The sequence below is a fragment of the Hesperophylax consimilis genome, chromosome 12, assembly GCF_061612785.1.
Source record: "Hesperophylax consimilis isolate HC1 chromosome 12, BYU_Hcon_1.0, whole genome shotgun sequence".
NCBI classification, from domain to species: domain Eukaryota; kingdom Metazoa; phylum Arthropoda; class Insecta; order Trichoptera; family Limnephilidae; genus Hesperophylax; species Hesperophylax consimilis.
In genome coordinates, this window is record NC_142847.1 from 3,567,110 (window position 1) to 3,591,917 (window position 24,808).

The 24,808-nt window shown below is 35.6% G+C and overlaps 2 protein-coding genes and 2 non-coding genes across 7 annotated transcripts in view; 1 reads left to right on the plus strand and 3 right to left on the minus strand.

The window, feature by feature from the left end:
• Positions 1-12,487, minus strand: part of LOC149419014 (spermatogenesis-associated protein 20) — a 356,194-nt gene extending 343,707 nt beyond the window's left edge. For 2 of the 4 annotated variants that reach the window (XM_089638035.1, XM_089638034.1), the window contains exons 1-2: positions 11,927-12,306; positions 10,153-11,826 (exon numbers count right to left, since the gene is read on the minus strand). In XM_089638035.1, coding sequence (XP_089494161.1) covers positions 10,153-11,826; positions 11,927-12,084 — 1,832 coding nt within the window. In that variant the 5' untranslated portion in view covers positions 12,085-12,306. Of the gene's footprint in view, positions 1-10,152; positions 11,827-11,926; positions 12,307-12,356 lie in introns of those variants that run through there. The other 2 variants (XM_089638037.1, XM_089638038.1) reach the window with 2 other exon arrangements.
• A 3,540-nt stretch (positions 12,488-16,027) lies between these two features.
• On the plus strand, positions 16,028-18,630 carry RpS9 (ribosomal protein S9). Its single transcript, XM_089637647.1, has 4 exons — positions 16,028-16,160; positions 16,441-16,683; positions 16,897-17,083; positions 18,401-18,630. Exons 2-4 carry the CDS (start codon positions 16,461-16,463, stop codon positions 18,576-18,578), a joined length of 588 nt encoding a protein of 195 aa, XP_089493773.1. The 5' UTR covers positions 16,028-16,160; positions 16,441-16,460; the 3' UTR covers positions 18,579-18,630.
• Positions 18,631-20,078: 1,448 nt separating this feature from the next.
• On the minus strand, positions 20,079-20,197 carry LOC149419016 (5S ribosomal RNA). Its single transcript, XR_016302919.1, has one exon. It is a non-coding gene; the product is annotated as a 5S ribosomal RNA (ribosomal RNA).
• Positions 20,198-20,519: 322 nt separating this feature from the next.
• LOC149419017 (5S ribosomal RNA) lies at positions 20,520-20,638 on the minus strand. Its single transcript, XR_016302911.1, has one exon. It is a non-coding gene; the product is annotated as a 5S ribosomal RNA (ribosomal RNA).
• Between the last annotated feature and the right edge of the window lie 4,170 nt (positions 20,639-24,808).

Sequence of the window (24,808 nt, forward strand, 5' to 3'; positions counted from 1 at the left end):
CTGAATCAAGTAATGAAGAATCAGCGAATCCACCAACAATGCAAGAAATAAATGCTGCACTAAAGAAACTTAAAAACAACAAATCACCTGGGAAAGACAACCTCCCGGCAGAGTTGTTCAAATATGGAAATGAGCATCTGAGAAATCTGCTACTCAATTTAATAACTAAAATATGGACACTGGAAAAAATCCCAGAGGAATGGCAAATAAGCATAATATGCCCAATTCACAAGAAAGGTGATAAATTAAAATGCGAAAATCATAGAGGCATATCACTCCTATGCACAGCATATAAAATCTACACCATGATACTGAAACAAAGAATTGATAAATATGCAGAAAACCTACTGGGAGAGTATCAGGCAGGCTTCCGCACCGGTAGATCCACAACAGACCAACTGTTCACCGTCAGACAGATCTTGGCAAAGTGCTGGGAATTTGACATAGACATACACCAACTATTCATTGATTTCAAGCAAGCATATGATAGCATAGATCGGGAGTGTCTATATGACATACTACTACAATTCCAGATTCCACCTAAATTGGTTAGGCTCATAAAAGCCACAATGTCAGACTCAAGATGTCAGGTCAAAATAGACGGAGAATTGTCGGAAGAATTTACAGTATCACAGGGACTTAAACAGGGGGACAGTCTGGCTCCCACTCTCTTCAACATTGTGCTCGAACATGTAATACGAAAAACACTAATAGACACTGGCTCCAATATTTGTTTCAAGAGCAGTCAAGTTGTCGGATATGCGGATGACATCAACATTGTCGGAAGATCAATTTCAGCCATTAAGGAGGTCTTCGACCCTTTAGAAATAGCGGCGCGGGAAGTAGGACTGCGAGTTAATGTTGACAAAACAAAAATGATGGTACAGAGCAGGAACCCTTCGCACAGAAGAAGAAGTAGTGCACTATTTAAAGACAACTACTCATACGAAGTGGTCGATCAATTCACCTACCTGGGCTCCAGCCTGACAGAGAACAATGAGGATCCAGCAGAAATCAGAAGAAGAATCACAGCAGCCAACAAAACATACTTCTCTTTGGTGCCAGTGTTTAAGTCACGTAGTGTCCACAGAAAAACCAAAATAACCATATATAAGACCATTGTAAGAACTGTATTGGCATATGGATGTGAGGCGCTGACACTGACAGTAAAGATGGCTGAAATGCTGGATACTTTTGAAAGAAAGGTGCTGAGAAGAATATGTGGACCGGTGAAAGAGGACGAACAGTGGCGTATCCGGCACAATAGAGAATTGTACGATATATATAAGGCCCCTAGCATCTCTGCACACATGAGACTCCTCAGGCTGAGATGGGCTGGTCATGTACAGAGAATGCCGGATACACGCGTCCCAAAAAGAATTCTGACTGGTCACCCAGGTGGAAAGAGAAAAGTGGGAAGACCCAGACTGAGGTGGGAAGATGAGGTAAGAGGGGATGCAGCACAGCTTCTCCAGGTGACAAACTGGAAGTCAGCCGCTGAGGACAGGAGGAGTTGGAGGCGACTGTTGCAGGAGGCCAAAGCTCGATATGGGCTGTAGCGCCATCGAAGAAGAAGAAGAAGTTATATAATTTAATATTTTTATTTGTTTTCTTATAGTGTATTATAAAATTAATGTATCCTAGTCTGAGAAGATTTCTGTAATTGTTGTACCTATTTATGAATTAACTGAGTGTTTATAACTGGATTGTTCTCGCATAGGTGACATTTCTGTAAAAAAACAGTATAAATAAATAAATGGTAGTTTTTTTTTCATCACTTTTACTGACTTATATCACTTTTCAAAGGTGAGTTGAATTGTCAATGTGTCAAGTTTTCATGGAACCTATATATATACATATAAACCTTTCGGAAGAAATTCTCTAAATGATAATGAAAACCTTATCAAAATCCGTTGCTTAGTTTAGAAGAACTAAGAGCACAAACAGACAGACGCAAATAGCAACTTTATTTTATACTATTAATAGATTGGAGATTCATTTATATATGGAGTTTAGTGTCAATTTTATTTATTTATTTATTTTACAATTTAAACCTGCTAAACTGCTGTTGCTGTTTGTCAGCAGGTACATACAGACAACACTTCATACAATGACACTGTTAAGTTAATATAACGGAATAGAAAAAGTAAAAATATAGTTGCAGTATAAGCGTTATATATCAGACGAGTACAATTGAAACAGTCACATCGAAAGAAAATCCATATTTAGCATACATAGGTAGGTACAATTTACTATATATTTTTAAGTTCCATTGTGAATTCCAATTAGCTATACAAGGGCCTCAGTAGGGCATCAGTACATATCATCTGTGTCCAACAGCCATTTTCTTAGATTATATTTGACTTTAGTGGTACATAAGTTATTATTTTTGATTGACATTTGTAGATTATTAGATACCTTGGGCACAATGAAGTTTAGAGTTCCTTCTCCGTCCTTATTGGTACATTTCGGAACCACCAATCCATCATTTTGAGTGAATCTCGTGTTATGTTTATGGTAGACTCTTTCCTTACACAAGGAATCCGATGATATAATTTTTTGACTTATGATATTATACAACAATAATCCTCTAACAGGTGAAACATTCAAAGACTTGTGCATTATTTTGATGTTACTTCTCTGAAATACAAATTAATTTGATTTGTAACCTTTTGCTTCTAACAATTTTTAGGACAATGAAACATAAACAGCATCAAAAATCAAATCTATTCACTAACATCTAACATTTTTTAAAAGTACCATAATTTAAATTTATTTAAACATTATGCTTTTTTATTGAAGTAGAAGATAAAACTAATAAATCTAAACAAACATGAAAAGAACAAGATATAGAAAAATAAAAAGGTAACAGTCTCAATTTAAATAAAAATTGGATATGTTTATCCGAGACACTATCTAGGTGACAAATAAATTCTTTAAAACTTTAGAATTTTAAAAAAAAAGATGGCAGCCAAAAATATGGGAAAAATGAGTAGTCTCAATTTAAATAAAAATTGGATATGTTTATCCGAGACACTATCTAGGTGACAAATAAATTCTTTAAAACTTTAGAATTAAAAAAAAAAAGATGGCAGCCAAAAATATGGGAAAAATGAGTTGAAGATAATAATGTTGATTCTGAATTTGAAATATGAGATTGACAATAATGATGTAAAATAATTAGGTCCCAATGGCCGAGTAGTTAAAAGCGTTGTCCCGGTAAGACAGAGATCCTGGGGATTCCCAGTTGAGACCATAACCTTTTTATTTTTCTATGTCTTGTTCTGTTTCATGTTTCATTTAGATTTATTAGTATGTATTATCTTCTTCTTCTATGATATATTACATTGATGGGTATAACCTTCAAAAGATATTGAAATAAGTTATCCCAATAAAATTGACTATGTTATTTATTTATTTCTATATAATTGCATATCATCAACGACATAAACTGATGACTACATTATTACCCTTGACTTATTTTTATTGTTGTATAAATAGGCACAAAATGGCGTGCAAGGTGAATACTGTAATATATTACAAGACAAATGAATAACACGATTCAGCTATGCAATATTCCAATAGTCACCGAAGATTTTAACTGATAGAATTATGTTGTGGGCGTGTAGGCTTAAGTTTTCCTCGCTTTCGTTGAAATTTATGGAACTTTTCAAATATCAACATTCTTTCTCGATCAGATAATCAATTTCTTTGGCTGTTTGAAGCTTTAAAGTCGAAAGGTGTTATGTAAATTGAGAACATCAGTTTTCTTTCAAATCAGTACAGATCACATTTCTAGGGATTGTCCGTTCGGTGTATAAAGCAGTACTAAATTATGGCATTAATAATAACACACATTCTGCAAGTTTGAATCATGTTCTTGGTTGAAAATTGACTTGGAGATATATTAAGGGCATGAGAATTAATTTTATAAGTATAATGTATGTTCCCCTGACGTCAGAAGAGATAGACTTGTCCTATCATGAAATCCGGGTATCATTTCGACGAGCTGGAGACAAACCACATGACCATATTTTTGGCACCAGGAGCCTTCGAGAATAATCTACGACATCAGTCGTATGTTGAACACTGAAGACCACACATCAAAAAAAAGTTAAGTTCGTTAAAGTAAGGCAACGGTTTGCAGCGCAGTCCACTGTGGGACTTTTCATTGCAGGATATGAATCTTTGTTCATGAACGAGGCGACTGGCATAGCGAAGCTAAAATTGAGTGCGGCGGGTAAAATATAACACATTTACTAAAGTGTGTAAAACTAAATGGTGTAATGAAATATTAAATTTTGGAAACATTCCTGAACTTTTGTTTCCCGATTTGAGATATGTAGTTAAGTTTTTTACGCAGCCAGCAATCGACGAGCTATTACAAAAAGAACTAGTAATTTTATTTTCACCCACAAAAAGGTGATATTACAAAGCGAGGTGCCCATCCCCGCTACTCCCCCTGCTCCACGCCACTCGGTTTTTTCCCCTCGCCTTTATGGGCAACTCCGTCTATTCTTTACACTGTGGTATGTTCCAATTTATGAGATCGTCACTAACATTCTTACACAGCCCCTTGTCTGTATATCTAAATGATAAGAGTGTATTTTTGTTTTATCGATCGTATCGGGTGTGTATGCAAAGTAAATGTATGGCAAAAATAATTATCGTTGTAAAGTGGACGGTATAACATTTACTTGACGTGCATGACCTAAAATTAATAATGATGAAGGTATTGTACCTACAAATAAAATATTAGGACCTAACGAGGAATACTAACAGGACATTGCCACTTCGAGAGACATATCGCGTCCTGACATGTCAGGGTTCTAACCGTTGTTAGAACCAAATTATTGTTAACAGAAGTCCCAGAGAGAGAGGTCGTATGTGACGTCATCGTTCTAGTATCTTCTGTCCTTTTCATTTTCACACAAGACATATGAGAAGGATGGAGACATTCGTCGACGATGCAAGTACTACCTCTCTCTGGGACTACTTTAATAGTTTCTGAACCCTAAGGTTTCAGAAAAAATAAAAAAATAAATTTTAAAATCACAATGAATTTTTTTATTGTTTTTTTGGTTGTCTATGTGATGTAGATTCCCCAAACCACTAGTTTCCGGATACCATGTACAAAAATTAAAAACCATTTTTAAATACTCTACGTCTGCACAGCAACAAACTTTTAATGTGATAAAAGTTTTAAAATAAATCACCAACAAGATAATAAAACAAATAAAATACATAGTATACTAGGCGAACCTACCGAGAATACCATTGTGGCACTTAAAAATGTCAACAGCTGATTGGTATGAGAATGGCAGAATTGCAAAAATGTCAATAGCTGATCGGTATGAGAATGGCAGAATTGCAAAAATGTCAATAGCTGATCGGTATGAGAATGGCAGAATTGCAAAAATGTCAATAGCCGATCGGTATGAGAATGGCAGAATTGCAAAAATGTCAATAGCTGATCGGTATGAGAATGGCAGAATTGCAAAAATGTTAATAGCTGATCGGTATGAGAATGGCAGAATTGCAAAAATGTCAATAGCTGATCGGTATGAGAATGGCAGAATTGCAAAAATGTCAATAGCTGATCGGTATGAGAATGGCAGAATTGCAAAAATGTCAATAGCTGATCGGTATGAGAATGGCAGAATTGCAAAAATGTCAATAGCTGATCGGTATGAGAATGGCAGAATTGCAAAAATGTCAATAGCTGATCGGTATGAGAATGGCAGAATTGCAAAAAAGCAATGAAAAATCTAGATGATGAATTTTTAATAATTTTTCTGAATTATTTATCATTTGCTCCATTTGCAAAGCATCAGAAAATGGTTGTATATATATTTTCTCTTCAAATACATATATTTGTATCAATTTTCCACATTTAAAAGGTATTAATTTTGTGGGTAAACAAATTTATTTATAATACTACATAGTACCTGGCGTTGCTCGGAGACTTTTTCTCTACTTTCTATCAATATGCATGTATTATTTATGTAAACCTTCCGGAAGAAATTCTCTAAATGATAGTAAAAACCCTTTCAAAATTTGTTACATAGTTTAGAAGAACTAAGCGCACAAACAGACAGACGCGGATAGCGACTTTATTTTATACTATTTATTCCGAGATTATTTTTATATAAAAGAAAGTGTCTGTGGCGGGCCGGAGGCGTGATTTGATTTTTATACAAATCTACAGTGTTATTCCGAGTTTGATGACATTTGACACACTTGGCCATCAAAACTCAAGAGGACACGAGATCTACATTAGATTTCGAAAAACTTTGTATTAATCCCGGGCACGGACTTCAGCTAGTTATACTATAAATTAGTTTCGGATTATGAATTGCGTAACAGTTTTTTTTTTTGTGTTATTTTGCACTAGAGTGTCATTATTGATTACGACATATCAAATATTTGAGAATGTTGTGAGATAGAAGGTAATCAAAAAGGGTAAAGGAGAAGAGGAAGAGTAAGGTTGTGAAGTACCTGACTATTCACAAGCAAATCTTTGACTCTGAATGGTGGTCTTCTAACAGGGCGATACTGAAGGTTTAATAAATTATTAATGTTGAGAAAATTCTTTAGTTATAATAAAACCATTTGTAATATGTATATATATGTTATTGTACAATCAACTAGTTTCAATTTAATTCAAATTTCGACAGGTAATCAAAATTATTCCTTTTATTTTTTTATTAACAAAGACAAACATTCCCGGGTTACAAATAACCTGATATTTGAAAATCACCTACTACCGCCACATCAAGCGGAAAATGTTGCTTGTGTTGTGATGGAGGACTTAGCCAGCCAAGGAATTGAACACAGTATACCTGTGCACAGCCTCCGACCGGTCAATTATTATTGTTGCAAAATTAACATAAAAAAATTGTAGGGATGTCTACAATTTTTTATAATAAATAAATGTTTATTATTGGACATAATTATTGGCAATGACAGAAGAGGGATTGTAGCGTAATTGGACAATGATTATGTAGAAAATTTAATTCATAGTTATAGTATTTTAAGTACATAAAATATAACTTCATACTAATTAGCTGTTATTTTATTACGAAATATGTAATTGAGTAGTTAAACTTTATTTCAAATCTTTTTGATGTTATGGAAAAACATTGATTATGGAAAAACATTGATTATGGAAAACATTGATTATGGAAAAACATTGATTATGGAAAAACATTGATTATGCGAAAACGTGTAAACTAGGTTAGCATCATCTGCAATGGATAGTGAGTGAATGGCCTTAACCCAGAGAGAAGTCTAGCCTGGCGAGGCCAACTTATTGAATAACGCAGGCATTCTACATTAAATACAATATTAAAACATTCAACTAAAGCTAAATTCAAATTAATAAAAAATTATATATTCATTGGATGAATAAATTAGTTTTTTTTTATAGGCTAGGCATCTTTTACAACACCTTTTAAAGCAACTCACTAACTAACTAATTGTCATTCCGCAGAGAGAATGGACTGACATACAACTCTGTCTTGGCAAACAACCCTTGCTTCATTCACTTTAATACAACGTTTGATACAACTCTTCTGTTGAATCGAATCTTCACATGGCCCTAATTAATTATTTGATTCTGTTTGATCGTGCCGTGGCTTCCCGACTTCTCCTTCCGTTCGCTTTTGGACATTCTCCTGACACTCCCTTCTCTGTACAACCACTTTTCGTGTCCAAACCATCGAAGCATCACTAGCTGACCTTTGCCCGGCATTGCTCAGGGTTACGGAGTAAAGTTTTAATGTTGTTAATTCTAGTGTACCTGAAAACTGGGTGTATTTTTAAGGTGGAAATAATATTATTTTAAAGAATTGAAAATTTACATTTTAAAAATTTGTTTCACTTGATAATGCCATGACTTCCTCGGGCATCCTCGACTTCTTCTTCCATTCACTTCCATGTCATTCATTCTCCTTACATCCTTTTCTTCGTTCATCACATCACAAACTCCAACGGCTCGGAGGGCTTTGAAGCAGAGAATGGACGGTTATCTCGAGAGTATTTCCTCCTGGGGTAAAAATAATCTCGTCGAATTTAATGTTTCAAAGACCCAATCCTGTCTGATTACGTCTAAAAGGGATCCAAATGATAATCTAGTCTCCTTCAACGGAAGCAATCTTCTGAACAGGCCTTCCATTGATATGCTTGGTGTAACTATAAGTGACCAGCTCAGGTACGGGGGCTCCATCGAAGCCAGAGTAAAGTTGGCCTCTCAGAAGCTGGGCGTACTGTACAGGGCCCGCAGATACTTTAATAGTACACAACTGCTCACCCTGTACAAATCGCAAGTGCGCCCTACTGTCGAATTTGGCAGCCATCTCTGGTCTGGAGCCCCAAAATACCTGAAAAAAACCCTTGACTCTGTGCAGAAACGGGCGGTCCGTTTGATAGATTCCCCAATCTTAACAAACGGACTGTAATCTTTAGAGCACAGGCGTCAGGTAGGTATGCTGTCCTTGTTCTATCGGTATTACAATGGAAGATGCTCTGAGGAACTAGCGTTATTGATCCCTTCGGCACCGGTGCGTAGTCGGGATACACGCCAAACGCGCGCCCAACATTTGTACACAGTTGACACTTGTCACATGAGAACGGGTCGCTTCTACGATTCGTTCTTAAGTTCAACAGCTCGGCTGTGGAACGAACTGCCGGCCTCTGTGTTTCCTCCCTCCTACAACATGGGACTCTTCAAGACCCATGTTCACTCCTTCCTCTCCAAAAAAAGACCCTCCACACAGCATCCCCAAAGATGACATAGGCCCCGAGGGAAATTAATTTCTTCAGTGCCTCCTGTGTGGAGTAAATATAAAAAAAAAAAAAAAAAAAAAAAAAATCACATACGCCACATAAGTAATTAATTTATTTGATCGTGCCATGTCTTCCTCAGTCATCCCCAACTTTTTCTACCATTCACTACTGTATACTGTATACCATATATTATTACCGTTAAAAAAACTACATTATACTGACTAATTATCTCGACTAGATATCTCATTCCAATTCAGAGACAATGTGTTAAGTTCTTTCTCGTAGGTCCCCGACTTCTTCTTCCATTCATGCCACTCTCTCTTAACAATTCTGGCACTAATGAGAACAAACTTTGAAATTTTCAACAAAATCTACAGGGCATACGCAAATTGACGTTGACTTTTAATAATGCAGAGAAAGCAGATTTATCATATTATCTTCAAAAGGGGGAAAATTAAATAGAGAAATAAATTATGTATGAATAATACTTTTGTATAGATTTAGCATCAACCAACAAAATAAGAAAAGTTAATCATCTAGTAAAAAAATGTAGTAACTTAAGAAACGAGGCCACATATTTCCGTCATGGCGATGGCATTCACCTTTGATTTGTGAAAGAGCAAGTGGATTAGTTTCAATTAGAAACGCTGGATAAAATGTGCATAAATATTTACAATTGCATTGAACGCTCAATGCCACTAATAATATGTAACTGCAATAAAGGCCATAGTATCATGATTATGAATACATTAACTTAACATTGCAAATACAGCACAATAAATTAACTACACGAGTTGTAAATTTGTCCAGTAATAAATCAAGAGAAGTTATGAGTAATGAAATATGTACATACATATTAGTAACTAACTACAAATACCTTAGACAAGAAATAGGGATGGGCTGAAATTTGAAATTATGCTACATTCAGAATGCATTTACAAAAAGTAAAATAATAATATTACAAGTTGCTAGAGGCGTGGAAACACCATAAGATTAACAAATGGTTAAGAGATGCGTGAAAGTTTCAAGATGCCCAATTTAAATTATTGGAAGTAAATATTTTAATAGCTTTCTGATAGAAATCGAATAAAAATTTTAGCCAATATTGTAAGATGGCGTTGAAGTCATTATAAGAATGGTCAGTTATCAATAAACCTGTTTAATTAACATAATACAAATGCCTACAAGTTTTTTTTTTGTAATGATGACTTGCACAAAAATAAAAAAAACTTATTTGCTAAGCAATTGTTCCCATTTAGCTTATATGGAAATGCATTAAAAGTTTAATATGTTACCTATTTCGAAAGCAATAATTTTATTTACCAAGGTAACCGAAGATTAAATAATGATTAATAAAAAACTTACATTTGTGCAACGTTTCCATCCTCTCCTCGATAGCAAGATCTGTACAAAGTTCCAGTTTCTTCATTGTAGAGATTCTGCTTTACAAAGGTGGCTGCTTGAATAGCCCTGTCAACATAGTCTTTATCGGACAAGGCTTGACCAGCTCTGGCGTATGCAGCAATCATTAGTCCATTCCACGAGCACAGCATCTTGGAATCCAAATGTGGACGAGGCCTCTTCTGACGCTCCTCATATAAAATCTTTTTACATTCGTCCAAAACTTCGTTCAGCTTCTCGATTGTGATTCCGAACTTTTGCGCTGTTTCCGCAGGACTTCCCAATATTATCAACACACTCTTGTACATTAATTCTCCGTGGGGATCATTAGCGTGGTCAACGTTACCACCCTTCTCAATGTTGAAATGATGACTGAATATATAGATGTATGGGATTGCTGTTTCAGTTGTACTGTCTTTTGCAGCCACCTCTTTGCCTACTAAAAGAGATTTTACTTCATCGTATTCCCAAACACAGAATGCTCCTTCCTTTTTGTGTTGAGCATCGAATGATGGAAAAGAATCTGCATCTTCAGCGCTGTAAAATCCACCCGATTTGTGACTCAAGTCTCGACCTACGTATGTGAGAATATCCTTGACGATGTCTGCAAAGAATTGATCTTTCGTTGCTAGATATGCATCGGTGTAGGAAATGGCTAGTTGAGCTTGATCATAGAGCATCTTTTCAAAATGAGGAACGTGCCATCTGTCATCTACGGAATACCGGGCAAATCCATTTGATATATGATCGTGAATACCTCCATCAGCCATCTTTCTCAGCGTGTGGAGACACATTTCTAAACACTGTTTCCCGACGGCAGACTCTTTATCACGAGCGTAAGCGTGGAACAAGAAATTCAGATTTGATGGTTGAGGAAACTTCGGAGCTAATCCAAACCCACCAAACTCTTTTTCAAATGTTTTAATATATCTGGATATGCAAGATCTCCAGCACGTCTCCCCCGGGAGTTGGGCTGCGCCCTCACTCTTATCGAGGGTCATTTCCGACACTTTTTTTAGAACTTCTAGAATATGCGCACCACTCGTCATAAAGTCATGGCTCTGCTTGGCCCACTTGCTGGCCAAATCGGAAAGGATCGATTTGAATCCAGGCCGCCCCCACTTGTCTTCTTTAGGAAAATATGTTCCTCCAGTTACAGGATGCAACTCCGGTGTTAGAAACACAGACATGGGCCACCCACCTCTACCCGAAGTCGCTTGCACAAAAGTCATATAGATTTTATCAATATCCGGCCTTTCCTCGCGGTCAACTTTAATATTCACATAGAACTCGTTCATTATTTTAGCCACTTCTTCATCTTCAAAGGATTCGTGTTCCATCACATGACACCAGTGGCAAGTAGAATATCCAACGGAGAGGAAAATCAGCTTGTTTTCCTTCTTGGCCTTTTCAAAGGCCTCGTCTCCCCAAGGGAACCAGTCGACAGGGTTGTGCGCATGCTGCAGCAGGTATGGAGATCTCTCCTTCGCTAACCGGTTGGAAAACTTTGGAGTTTCCGGGGTGGAAGCTGCATCAGAAGCTGATGTGGAAGCCATTGACTTGGATATGTAGTTCCGAGAAGTCAAAAAAGACACACACTTATGTTCAACCGCGAATGGATTCGTCGAAGACCTAAACCTGAAACATGAAGAAAAACAACCAGTCACAGAAAAATCGTAACAAAAACATCGACACAAATAAAATTATTTGATTGATAATTTGCAAATTAATAACACACCGGTAAAATTGCTTTGCGTGACCGAAATCATTGTTTCTATTTGACAGAACACTGTGACAATCCTTGGTTATGTTATGATTCAAATTTAGATTGCCTTTGAGACGAGAATCTCCGGTCGACAACCTCCTAACCAAATGCGCAACTCTACCAGACTGCATAATACGGCTGCATGAGCCAAGATGCAATTCTTTTGCAAAATATTATTGCAAACGGCTAAAACACAACACTACACCGCGACGGATTTTTCCTTATGTAATAAACTATGTTTTCGAGTGAAAGCTAGGTTGCTTCGATGACCCAAAAGACAGGAGTTCGACCTTGCTACGATTAAAATTGAATCGAAAGTAAACTGTTTTATTAATTTTATAATAAGAAAGGTTAGATAGATGCTGGGTCGTCAAACTTCGTGTTAGAAATGAATAATTCTCACCTACCCAGCACAAATAGTTCAAAATACGACAATAATTTCTTCAAGCAAAACTTCGATATTTTCGTCGATGTTGAATTTTGGACAAGGTGAAATTCCCTCCAAAATTGAATATTTTTCTCGCGCCTGCATACAAACTACGAACAGTGACGTTATGAATTTTCTTTACGGCACTTTTCCGTGCCTACTTACCAAAATATAATTACTTGTTATATTAAAATTACGTTGTCGTATTCATTTTGTACAACTTACGATTTTATTTAATAACGTCTTTGATAATTTTATCACTAGATATTGAACTTTGCTATGTAATATTATAGTATTATTTTTAATTAGTCCCTGATAAGTGCAATATAAGATATATTATTTATATTGCATGAAAGTAGTTTGAAATTAAGTCCCGGCATGTTTATTATTATATTGTATAGGTTATATTAATTTATTTACTTGTTTTCAACAATTTAAACGGGACCGTAATTTTAATTACTTCTATAAAAACACAATATATTTTTTAAATTGTTTTTATTTGGTTTTAAAAGTGATAAATACATCGCAGGTACCTAGTACATACATGTCGTAGTTAGATATTTGAGATACACGTCGATTGTGGGTATATCAATTTGGGAGGCGGGTTTGGGAACCATTTATTGGATAACCGACAACTCTGTCATAGGTTACCCCAAGTGGTTCTGTACGTTGGTGACTTAGCAGGATTTCCCGGGTTCATCTGGTGAGGTGTGTTCAGGGTGCACCTACCCACTAGTTGCGTGGTGTGCCAAATTGGGAGAGGCTGGTTTGGGGAGACCCTTTGACCTTTCTAACTGGTCTCTCGACCCATCACTCTCGACCCAGTGGGGGGATATAATCATACGTCCGTCACTCCTGGACACACTAATCCCTTGATTCCTACCTAACCCTCATACCTTTTACCTTCCCAGAACTTTCTCTCCTTCCTTTACTTAAATAAGGCCCTCCACACAGCTTCCCAAAAGACGACATAGGACCTGGGAGAAATTATTTTCCTCGTGCAAAGGAAAAAAAGTGTGGGGTTAATTTAAAAAATAAAACATACGAGTATGTGATTAAAATATTGCTTTGTGCTTTTTTGTTAATATTTTGTTTGCGTTTCAAATAATTAAAAGTAGAAATAAATTGCACTAAATGTATATTATCATATTCAGAGATGTGCTTTATTTCAAATAAATCCATTTCAAATGGAAATGCAAAATGCAAAATGGGTATTTTCCATTTTGCATTTTAAATGCTTTTCTAAAAACCATTTTGCATTTTAAATGCTTTCCTCAATGCATTTTCCATTTTAAATGCTTTTTTGCAACATTCTTCCTACTATTTCCACTCATCTTTTTTTCATAAGCCCCAAATGTCAGTCGCATAAATAAACCACTCTCGGTCACTCTTGGTCAGTCGGTCCCATAAATATACCACTCTCTAGATCGATATCTTCCGGCTTTTTGTATCCAACAGAATTATACAGTACTTAACCACAGATATACAAGCAGTACCTACCGTGCGGAGCAGAGCAGTAGACAAGGTAGAGGAAACTCAAGGCCATTTAAAAAAGATGCGACCATAGACAACATAATTGCTCTCAGCCTACTTTATTCACTCACTAGCCCAAAAAAACTATTATAAAAATAAAAATGTCCTTGAAGCAGAAAAATGTCGAAATGTTTTCCAAGGGCAAGGTTCATCTGACTAAGAAAATAAACTTTTACAGTGCATTTCCTTAAGATGAAACTTGTTAATCTGAGAAGAAGACACCCAAAATGACAAGAAATTTGCAAAAACACTGAAGAAAATTTCCAAAACATGATTGTCCGACAGTACGACGAAAAATTCCGACATTTTTCAGCCTCATGAACTCATGGTTACATATGTTTAAAAATCTTTAATTTCACCAAAACAATAAGATAATACAGGATAACACTAATCAATAACATGAATAAGTTTATCGATATAATAAATAACATTTATACGTTGTGGAGGAAGACATATGTCAAGTATCAAGCATTGTTCAAAAAACCGAACGAATAACCTAAAACTGTTAATTCACTTTAAACTTGAACTTACGTAGGTAGGTTGAATATAATATGTTTATAACTCGCTAACACTATACTGGCTTATATTGTATTTTTATCACGAACAACTTTAACACGCAATATTTTCGACGGAAATGAGAAATGATAGTATTTCGGCAGCAAATGACAACCCGCGTGTATAAATAAACCACTGTCATTTTGTTTGAATGATTTGAAAACTGTCAAACGGCATAATTCCGTCATCTCTTTCTGTTACACGAGTCATTATGGTAGAGAGCGAGAGATCAAACCAATCCTTCTGTTCTCACCAATGAGATCTGAGCTTTTAGCCATATTATTCGTTTTCTATAAGAATTTTGAGGTGGGCGTGGCGGTTTCAAATGAGTTTCATGGCCAAAGCTTAGTTAAATGCCCCTGGTCGGTCCTCAACCTCGCTATGAGAGATAATTTACATTTTTCAAGTTGCTCCCTGGTAGAAGCCCTGGCAATCGAGTGATACCATTACAAAAAATACTGATTCAAATACTGAACATGGGGCCATGACGCTGTAATATTAAATGTTAGATAGCAGTTTCTATGTTTTTACGCTGGCAACATTTGTCCCGCGCAAATTTTTTGTGGTTATAATCTGTAGTCGTGGCATTTTTTGATTTACCATCATATAATATGTTTGTTCTACATTGAATGACATATTAAATGACAAAACTGTTTAAAAATTCTATAATTATTTTAATTGTTTGACCTGAGAAACCATTTTGCATTTTCAATGCATTTTGAAAATAGGTATTTTGCATTTTGCATTTTAAATGCTTTTCTAAAAACCATTTTGCATTTTGCATTTTCAAATGGAAAAGTTTTGACCCATTTCCATTTTGCATTTCAAATGGTTTTGGGTACCCATTTTGCACATCTCTGATCATATTATAACACATCATTCATCTGCCCTTCTTTTATCTCATTCATGTGGGTATTGGGCACTTGGGTTAGCTTTATATACATATTTGCGTTATACAATGCGTATAATATTACAAAATATATATTTTTACAATAATGTAATGGTACATGTTCACAATGAATCTTTAAAACTGATTCCGGAAAAGCATATTTTTAGATGTGTTCATACAAATAAAGAATTTTTTTTTAAAGTACATACATTTTAGATGCATATTTACACAATCAGTTAATCTAATATTTCTTGTATAGTTTAATAGTGACATATTTATAAGGGTAAACAAAAATAATAATTAGACTCCATTTGTTGATTGCAAGTTACAAAAAAAAGATTTATTTATTGATGAACTTATGTCAATTATTCTTTTGTAGGAAAACTACCAAACCGACTACAAATAATAAATAGTTACCCATGTTTTTTAATAAAACAAAAACACAGTAATATAAAGTTTTTTTACCATGTGTCAATGATTTTTTTTAATAAATATTTACAAAATTATAAATATTATCTCACTTTTATCCACAAAATTTCAGGGTATTTTATTACGCAAAATAATTAGTGTTGTTTGTGTTGATTTTACAGTTTTTTAATAGATAATAAAAACATAAACATTTATGGAACGTTATGGAATGGTTGTCCTAGAAAACAGGTACCGAACCAAAAAGGCCTTAAATATCTATTCGGGAATATTATATTTTGTATATGGTATCATTATTTTATCATCAAAAGTACTGCGCGCGTTTCCTCTTCCTTCATTAAATTTCTACGGCTGGCGGCGGTTGTTCGGCGTGTGAGGTGCGTTACTTATTCAATATCTAACCTATTGTAGTTTTATTTCCAATATGTATCATATAATAATATTGCCTGTTATTTGACTGTACGTTTTACAAAGTTTTGACCGCGGTATTAGTGGAGATTGCTGTGATTTTTGCCGATTGCAGCTCGACTGTCAAATTATGACAACGTGAGCATTCCGGCTATTTCACGTGTTCACCTCATTCGTTGAGCGTATAATGTCCAACACGAGTTAGTTTGAGTTCAATACTGAGTGCTAATTTGTCGTTATTTTTTGCAGATTAAAACACACGCTTCAAAATGGTGAACGGCAGAGTCCCCTCTGTCTTTTCAAAAACTTATGTCACCCCTCGTCGTCCTTACGAGAAGTCTCGTCTTGACCAGGAGTTGAAAATTATCGGCGAGTTCGGTCTTCGCAACAAGCGCGAAGTATGGAGGGTTAAGTACACCCTTGCAAAGATCCGTAAGGCTGCCCGAGAGCTCCTGACCCTCGACGAAAAGGAACCTAAGAGGTTGTTCGAAGGTATGTACCAATTGAAAAATTGCTTACCAATAAATTTTAGGTTACGTCTATTGCACATTATCTGTAACAACCTAAAGTGATGATCAAACTTACTTTTCTGGTACCTCTAGTCTGAAGGCCTACCATGCTGTTAACCCATTATCTGAAGTTATTTCTCCCCATATTCGATTCGTCTGCTCATCTCCTTTTACTAATTTGAGGTTATTATTTAAGGTAACGCACTTCTCCGTCGTCTGGTACGCATCGGAGTGTTGGATGAGACTCGCATGAAGCTCGATTACGTGCTCGGTCTGAAGATTGAGGATTTCTTGGAAAGGAGGCTGCAGACCCAGGTCTTCAAGCTAGGACTTGCCAAGTCTATCCATCATGCCCGCGTTCTCATCAGGCAAAGACATATCCGGTAAGCATTCTATCCTCTGTTATTCTCAATTTGATGTAGATGTCATTTGACTCACAATAGTCCATGTAGTGTTCATAAGGATGAACAGCATGGGATCATGAAAGTATCCACACAAAGAACTTTAATGTGCTGTTGGGACTAAATGACTAAATCATTTGTAGCGATGTGCACTTTGTTTGTGAAGTTCTTCGTTGAAAGTGATTAGATGTTAATAGGAAGTCACATGGCTACAAATAATGATAATTTTGTCTTCTCAGCATGTTTTTGGGCATTATGCATACCTTCAACCCACTTAGATTTTACCATAGAATCTATTAAAATTAAGTTTCCAAGCCTTATTTTTTGGGCAAGGGTCGTTTCTTTTTATGGGAATGTACTCTAATCTTTAAGGCAAGATCAAATATACATCCTTGATTAATCACAGGAGGAATTTATTAATAATTCCTTCTGTTTCAGACATGGATACATAACCTGTATTTATAACTAAATTGTAGTTAGATTGTTATTTGCTTTTCTCATGTTATATTATTTTCACAACAGATCGGAGATAAAATGAAGAATTATTCTGGAATTTCTACCTGAATTTCCAAACCCAACGGTGAAAATGGCCACTTGAATCAACTACATATTTCATACTGACCACTTGGTGTTCGTTTACGACATTCAATGTCTTGAAATTAATCATGTAAAATTGATTAGTGGCAAAAGGTACATTTGTGTTCTACACCTGAAATGCTAATTTCTACTTTAATTTAAGCTGCAAAGTGTTGATTTAGCAACAATATACCTAGTCCCAGGAGAGACATTGTTTATGACTTTGTCGTTCTAACGCCTTCTTTCTTTGTTTTCAAATAAGATGCGTGAGGCGGAAGAGGCCAGATGTCGATGTCCGTACAAGCTTTCGCTGGGACCAGTTTATTCATCTTTGTGTACCCTTTTATATTTAGATATGTGCATTAATTCATCTTTGAAAGAAGTATTCATCTAATTACTGGAAATTGACAATTAAACAAACCCTAGTGGTTTTGATGCAAGATACAAACTCGCTTCATGAGACATAAAGTATATCAATTCTTCACACGATGGAGGTCAAAGATGGATTTTGAGGTTTTCAGTCAGTTGACGGCATCTGAACAATGCTGGAGACATTCTTATATCAATATTCACATGCTGTGGTCCATTGTAGTGTCCAATTTATTAAGTGGTTAAACTAGGTCATCAGTAGTATATCTATATTTTATTATTGTTTTTGATTTCTATTTCCAATCTCATTTTAAAACTTGAAGGCTCATACTAATAATCTTTTATTTTGTTCAGTGTCCGCAAGCAGGTTGTGAACATCCCCTCGTTCCTGGTGCGCCTGGATTCCCAGAAGCACATTGACTTCTCCCTGAAGTCACCCTTCGGAGGCGGTCGCCCTGGCCGCGTGAAGAGGAAGAACATGAAGAAGGGAACCGCAGGAGCTGGCGCAGCTGCTGAGGAGGATGAGGATTGAGCTCTGAATTCTTAGTCGTTGATTTTGACAATAAATGATCTAAGAACCCAAATTATTCTTTTCTATTTTGTCCTACCACCACCTACCTATCCCACTATTGGTTCCATGATAACTCAACAGTGACAATTCAACACACTTTTAAAAAGTGATACAAAGTCATTAGAAACAATGAAAAAAAAAGTTTTTTTAACTTAACCTACTTAAAACTCGGTTAATAAAGTTTTTGTTTCATCACTTTCCATGACTATAACTTTTAAAGATGTGATGATTTATCTGGTCACCCCCACTCTTGCATCGCTTTTGCATGAGACGCATTTATTTACATCCGTCCTGTGGTTTCATTCCTCGTATTCCTGGCAAATCCGGGTTTCCTGAAAGATGAAATTATGGCCTAAGTGGTGATAGAAGAGTAATTTATTCTGAAACTGTTAGAATGAATGTGTGCCAAGACCCAGTTGCTTGGCGGTCCGTCCTTTCTGCCTACCCCTGCGGAAACTGCGTGTTGGTTAGTTAGAATTTACAACCACATTGCCACGTAATACAAGTGTAAATTTACTGTAACCTGTAGAACGAGGCTGGTGGAACAGCCGTTCACAATTCAGGCGTTTGATTCGCCATATCCTGTTGCGCCATATTCAATGACTAGATCTGAATGATTGGGGTTTTCCTTGCCTTTATTCCACATAAATCTGAAAATTTACTCCAGTAAATTATCAGGTTTTCCTCATTTCAAGTTTAAGGTCTTTCGAGAATTAGGCTTATCTGTCCAGTCGGGGGCGCCGCTTCTAAAAAAAACCAAATATTTTGACAATTTCATTTTTTTAATAGGTATCTACATAGCGCCCTTGAGGTGATTTTTCACAAAAACGGCGCTCTACAAATCATCCTATTATTATTATTATTATTACATGGTCGGCCAAAGTGCTAAAATTACATTTAGTTGAAGGTTATATAAAGAAAACCTAGATGGCAGTATAAAAATAATTTCATGGATAACTTAACTTAAAACTTATAACTATCCTTCATAGATGGCACTATTCACCATTGAAATATTTTTTTGGAAGTTTCTGATTTTACAAATATATCGTATAATATTATTTTTGAAGTGAAACTTCTTTACGCGCGTCATGCAATTTCGAGGAGTAAAACCAACTCATGACCGAAACGAAAATGCGGGACCGATTAAAGTTCATTTGATGTAGTAAAAGTTTTGAAGTAAAATATAAATGCTTCTTAGCTCATCTCGACAACTGGCGTTGGTGGTGTAATGGTCAGCATAGTTGCTTTCGAAGCAGTTGATCCGAGTTCGATTCTCGGCCATGGAATATTATTTTTTTGTTTTTAAGGAATTTTTTTTTTTTAATGGTTGACCATAATATCAATCCACTAAGTAATATTTTAGGCCTGTAGCATAATTGAAAAGTTAAAGAATGATATAAAATTTTTTATGATGTTAACGATAAAAAAATGAAAAAAAACATAAAATTAAAATAAAAAATGGGCCAACGGCACGCGGTGTTCCCAAGCGGTCACCCATCCAAGTACTGACCGCGCCCAATGTTGCTTAACTTCGGTGATCGGACGAGAACCGGTGTGTTCAAAATGGTATGGTCGTTGGCAAAAGTTAAACAATATTAATTTCTATTCTACCTGCCAATAAATATATGAAAATTAGTATAAAAAAGCCCTAATAATATTGAAAAAATTAGCAAGGTGTGTGCGAGGTTGATAAAAATAATCATTACATACGCGCTTGAAAAAGATCGTAATTACATTAATAAGTTTGTAGGAATTTTTTTTTTCAATGGTTGACCATAATATCAATCCACTAAGTAATATTTTAGGCCTGTAGCATACTTGAAAAGTTAAAGAATTTTATGATATTATTAATTATAGTAATGATAAAAAAATAAAAAAAACATGAAATTAAAATAAAAAATAGGCCAACGGCACGCGGTGTTCCCAAGCGGTCACCCATCCAAGTACTGACCGCGCCCAATGTTGCTTAACTTCGGTGATCGGACGAGAACCGGTGTGTTCAACATGGTATGGTCGTTGGCAAACGCTAAACAATATTAATTTCTACTCTACCTGCCAATAAATATATGAAAATTAGTATAAAAAAGCCCTAATAATACTGAAAACATTAGCAAGGTGTAAATATTATATACCTAGTTTAACTCACTCTCCTAACTCATCTTCGCTGTCTACAGGCAGAGCGCACGACTGTGGTCGTGAAGAACCGAGGTTCGATCCCCGCTTTAACTAATTTTTTTTTCTTTTTTTATAACTTTTAATTTTTTTTATCACATGCTACTTATAAATATGTCAATAGACAGAAAAAAAGAGAGAATGAAATGAAAAGAGAGAGAGAGAAGAATACTAGAAGTTTCACTTCTGTCTTGCGTAGGCTTGACACACCCATTTTTTTATTTTATTATTATAGCTTGTGAGTGAATAAGTGTATTTTCACAGTATTTTCAACTTCCACCGACGTAAATGGTTGCATTTTGTTTAGTAATTTTAATCGGGGTGTTATTTGAAAAAAAATGCATATCCAGCGATTCAGAATTTTTACCCAATTTTGTAAAATGGTCACCGTTGTCGAGGGGTAAGGCTCTCAAATAGCAAGCTAGAGGTCTCCAGTCGTATTTTAATATTTTTTCTTACGGTAATTAAGTTGAAACGAAGTATTGTTTTTGGTTGTTAAGCGGAATAGTAAATATTTACCGATAAACCTACCGATTTTACCAAAAATACAGTAGAAATGTTTCTATTCATTTTTGAAAACATTATTTTTATTTCATCTTTCAAAAAGATTCATTCTTTTTTCTTATTGACTGATCAATTTATTTTTAATTAGCGAAGACGTGTACACATAAAGCATGGCAGCCAATAAAAACGGCGTGATGAATTGGTACCTACCCACCCCTACAATTTTTTTCTCTGTACCTCGAACTAAATTTAGTGGTGCACTTTCTACGCGCGCCGTCTGCATACTAAATCTCGCATTAATAAAATATGGCGAATGTTTCTTCTAATCGAAGTGATAAAGCACTCCCCCTACCCCTAAACTAGAGAGAAGACTAAACATGACTCACCCAAAACCGAGGGAGGGTTTTGTGTTGTAACAGAGAAGGGGCATTCCTCCCGTCAAAGGAACAGTCAGAGGGAAAGAGAAAACGCTTTTCAAAGATTGTTCAACTTTTCAACCCTTATTTAAAAATTTCCATTGATGGTTTATAAAAGGTGTCCGGAAACTCATAGTACTAGCGGGAAGCTGGTGGATATACATCACATAGAGAATTCAAAAAACTTTTTGTTTCGTTCTGAGCATTTCGATTTCTTAAAAACTTTTTCATTTTTCGGCAGCCGAAGTGTTAAAAAACTGGAGGACTGACCGCGGTTGGCGGTAACAAAACATGTCCAAAGAAGCGAAGCTAGCAGTCCACAATGGAGTGTTGATACCTACCCTGATGTATGGCAGTGAGGCGTAGGACTGGCAGAGGAAGGATGAAAGTTGACTGAATACTGTATAAATGAGATCCCTGAGGCCTATTGATGTAAAAACATGTATGATCGTGTGAGAAATGTGGAGATTAGAAAATAATGCAAGGCTGGTGTGAGTGTGATGAGTAAGATTAAGAAAGGGATGCTTAGATGGTTTGGGCGTGTGTAGAGCTAATGAAAGGAGTGTGAGGAGAATATATTAAGATAATGTGAATGGTAGAAGATATCGGGGACGCCCGAGGAAGACAGTTAACGATCAAGTGAACCAGATACTTGAATCGGGCCATGTCAAGAGTCAGAATAACAGAAGAGTATATTTGAGACGATGTATGAATGTGAATGAGGCAAGGAGTGTGTGCCAAGACCGAGTTGTTTGACGGTCCGTCTTCTCTCTGTGGAAATGCGGGGAAACGTAAATTAGTCTATTTTGAATTTGATTTTATACAAAAAAAAAATTACATTAGAGGAAAAATTACGCTTTTATTATGTTGAATTATGGAGTGAAAATATATTTATATTGCATATATAAGGAAAGGTCAAATAAGTATTAAATTAAATTACCTATAGAGACATAAAAAGGTAAACTTCCTAATACCGCACATTAGTATCAGTTCCACAATAAACTCGGAGCCTGACTGTAATGCTACATGCAATCATTCTGACAAAGTCAAGTAGAGTCGATCCGTATCGTTGGAAAGTGAGCAGTATACCACCTACCATATTTTATTAATGTCGCTTACTTTAATATTGATCGCACCCTATAAGCCCACCTTTCCACAGGGTTATGCGAAATCAACTAAACCTAAACTACGAATGTTGTTTTATTCTTATTTTTTATTAGTAAGTACTTTTGATAAGTTACCCCGCCTACCCCTATTTTTTCGATTTTATGTCCGGGTTTAATCTTCCCCATAGGAAAAACTAAACCCTTCCACACAATTTTCCACAAATGATCATCTAGTCAATCAACATTATGCAAGTGCATTATATAAGCAAAATAAATACAAAACAATACAAGAACAACACGTCAAATCACCAGAGATCAAATGGGAAAATAATTCACCGACTCCAGATAATTTCATATCAGAGGGTTCGGCTCGGTAGAACTCCTAACAGGGCCTATAAATCCTACTGATCCCTCAACATAAATATTTAAAAAAATCTTTCGTTATCATACATGTATTTAAAATGACTGATTTTTGCATTTTTACATATAAATTTTTTGATAGATCTGATACGCCTAAATTTTTAATGAGAATAGTATAATAGTACTTAATATTATAATGAAATTATCATTATATGGTTAGGCCAAGATAGACACGCGGGGGAAGTATCATAAAATAAAAGCTGTGCACATATGGTTTTAAGAGAAAATAAATAACTTAATTTTTGCCTCAGAGAAAGGGGTGGGTTTTCAGAAGCACTGGTTTTCCTCTGTAATGGCGGCCGGACGCATGCGCCCTCTCCTAAAAGGGAAATGCACCCAACTTTCACTTTACTATCCATTCGGATACATAACCTCAAAAGTGAAATAATATGTGCATCCCTCTCGTTCGTCGGAGGTGCCGTGTTTTGGCGGGCGGCCATTGAAGTTCAACGTCGCGTTTTTTGCCTATTTACACCGAAATCTCACAATCTCGTTCGGTTATTTTATCAAAAGGCGATCGAGGAATTAATTAAGTGTTTGATTGTTGTTCTGCGTAAAGATTTTCGTTTGTATAAAAGTCAGTATTGTGAGTAAACATGTGCTAGTGACGGAATGAGTGCTGGACTCAGTTTGTTTATAAGGGGGATTTGATAACAAGGGAACGGGATTGTATGTAAGTACTTTCCTCTGAAGACATCAGCTGCTTTCTTTGATTTGTATATAGGTATATATTTCCGGTCTCATTATATTATGCTTGAATTTGATTTCTTATTGCAATTCAAGGATTTTTTTATTGGTGCTAACATTATTATGAATGAGATTTTAGTAGAATGAAATTATTGCGTCCCCTTCTAAAATATAAATAGACCCGATAGAGTAGAAATGGAATTTTGTTAACAAATACCCTTTTAATTTCTCGAGGTCTCCTGTAATTTTTCACAGAAAAATTAAATAGGTGTTGGCAGGTTTGCGTACGTAGGTACCTATTACCCGTTTTGAGTGTATAGTATATTATCATCAAATATACTAATTTCGTTTGTGTGTCTGTAATTCCGGTTCAATGAAATCCATAACTAGGATTTGCTTTGAATTTAAGGGTAATTTTCGAAATTGGAAATATTTGCTTGGACAATTCAGGCAAGCGATAAAGTACGTAAATAATTTTTCTGGACAAATTGGAACTGCACGGAGAAAAATGAGAATTGCTAATTTATTAAAAATCTTTTCAAATTATTGGTAATTCTTTAATAAGAACTTTGAATAAATTCCTAAAATATCGGAGCACGTGTTCATGCATCAGTCGCCTTGATAATATATAATGACAAACGAACACGTGTTGCAACATCGTGATGAAACATTTGAATTTTACTAACAGTTTATTAGGAAACCTATCAAATCATTAGTTAAGGGCCTGCAATCCCGTTTTTAACCGGATTACAATAATTTGAAGAGAGTCTTTAAAAATTAGCAATATTTTATGTGAGTAAGTTTTCACCGTGTTGGAACTGATTTATCTATAATTCAAACTATCCCATGATTTTTACGGGTTTGGGCTAGAATTAATTAATATTTT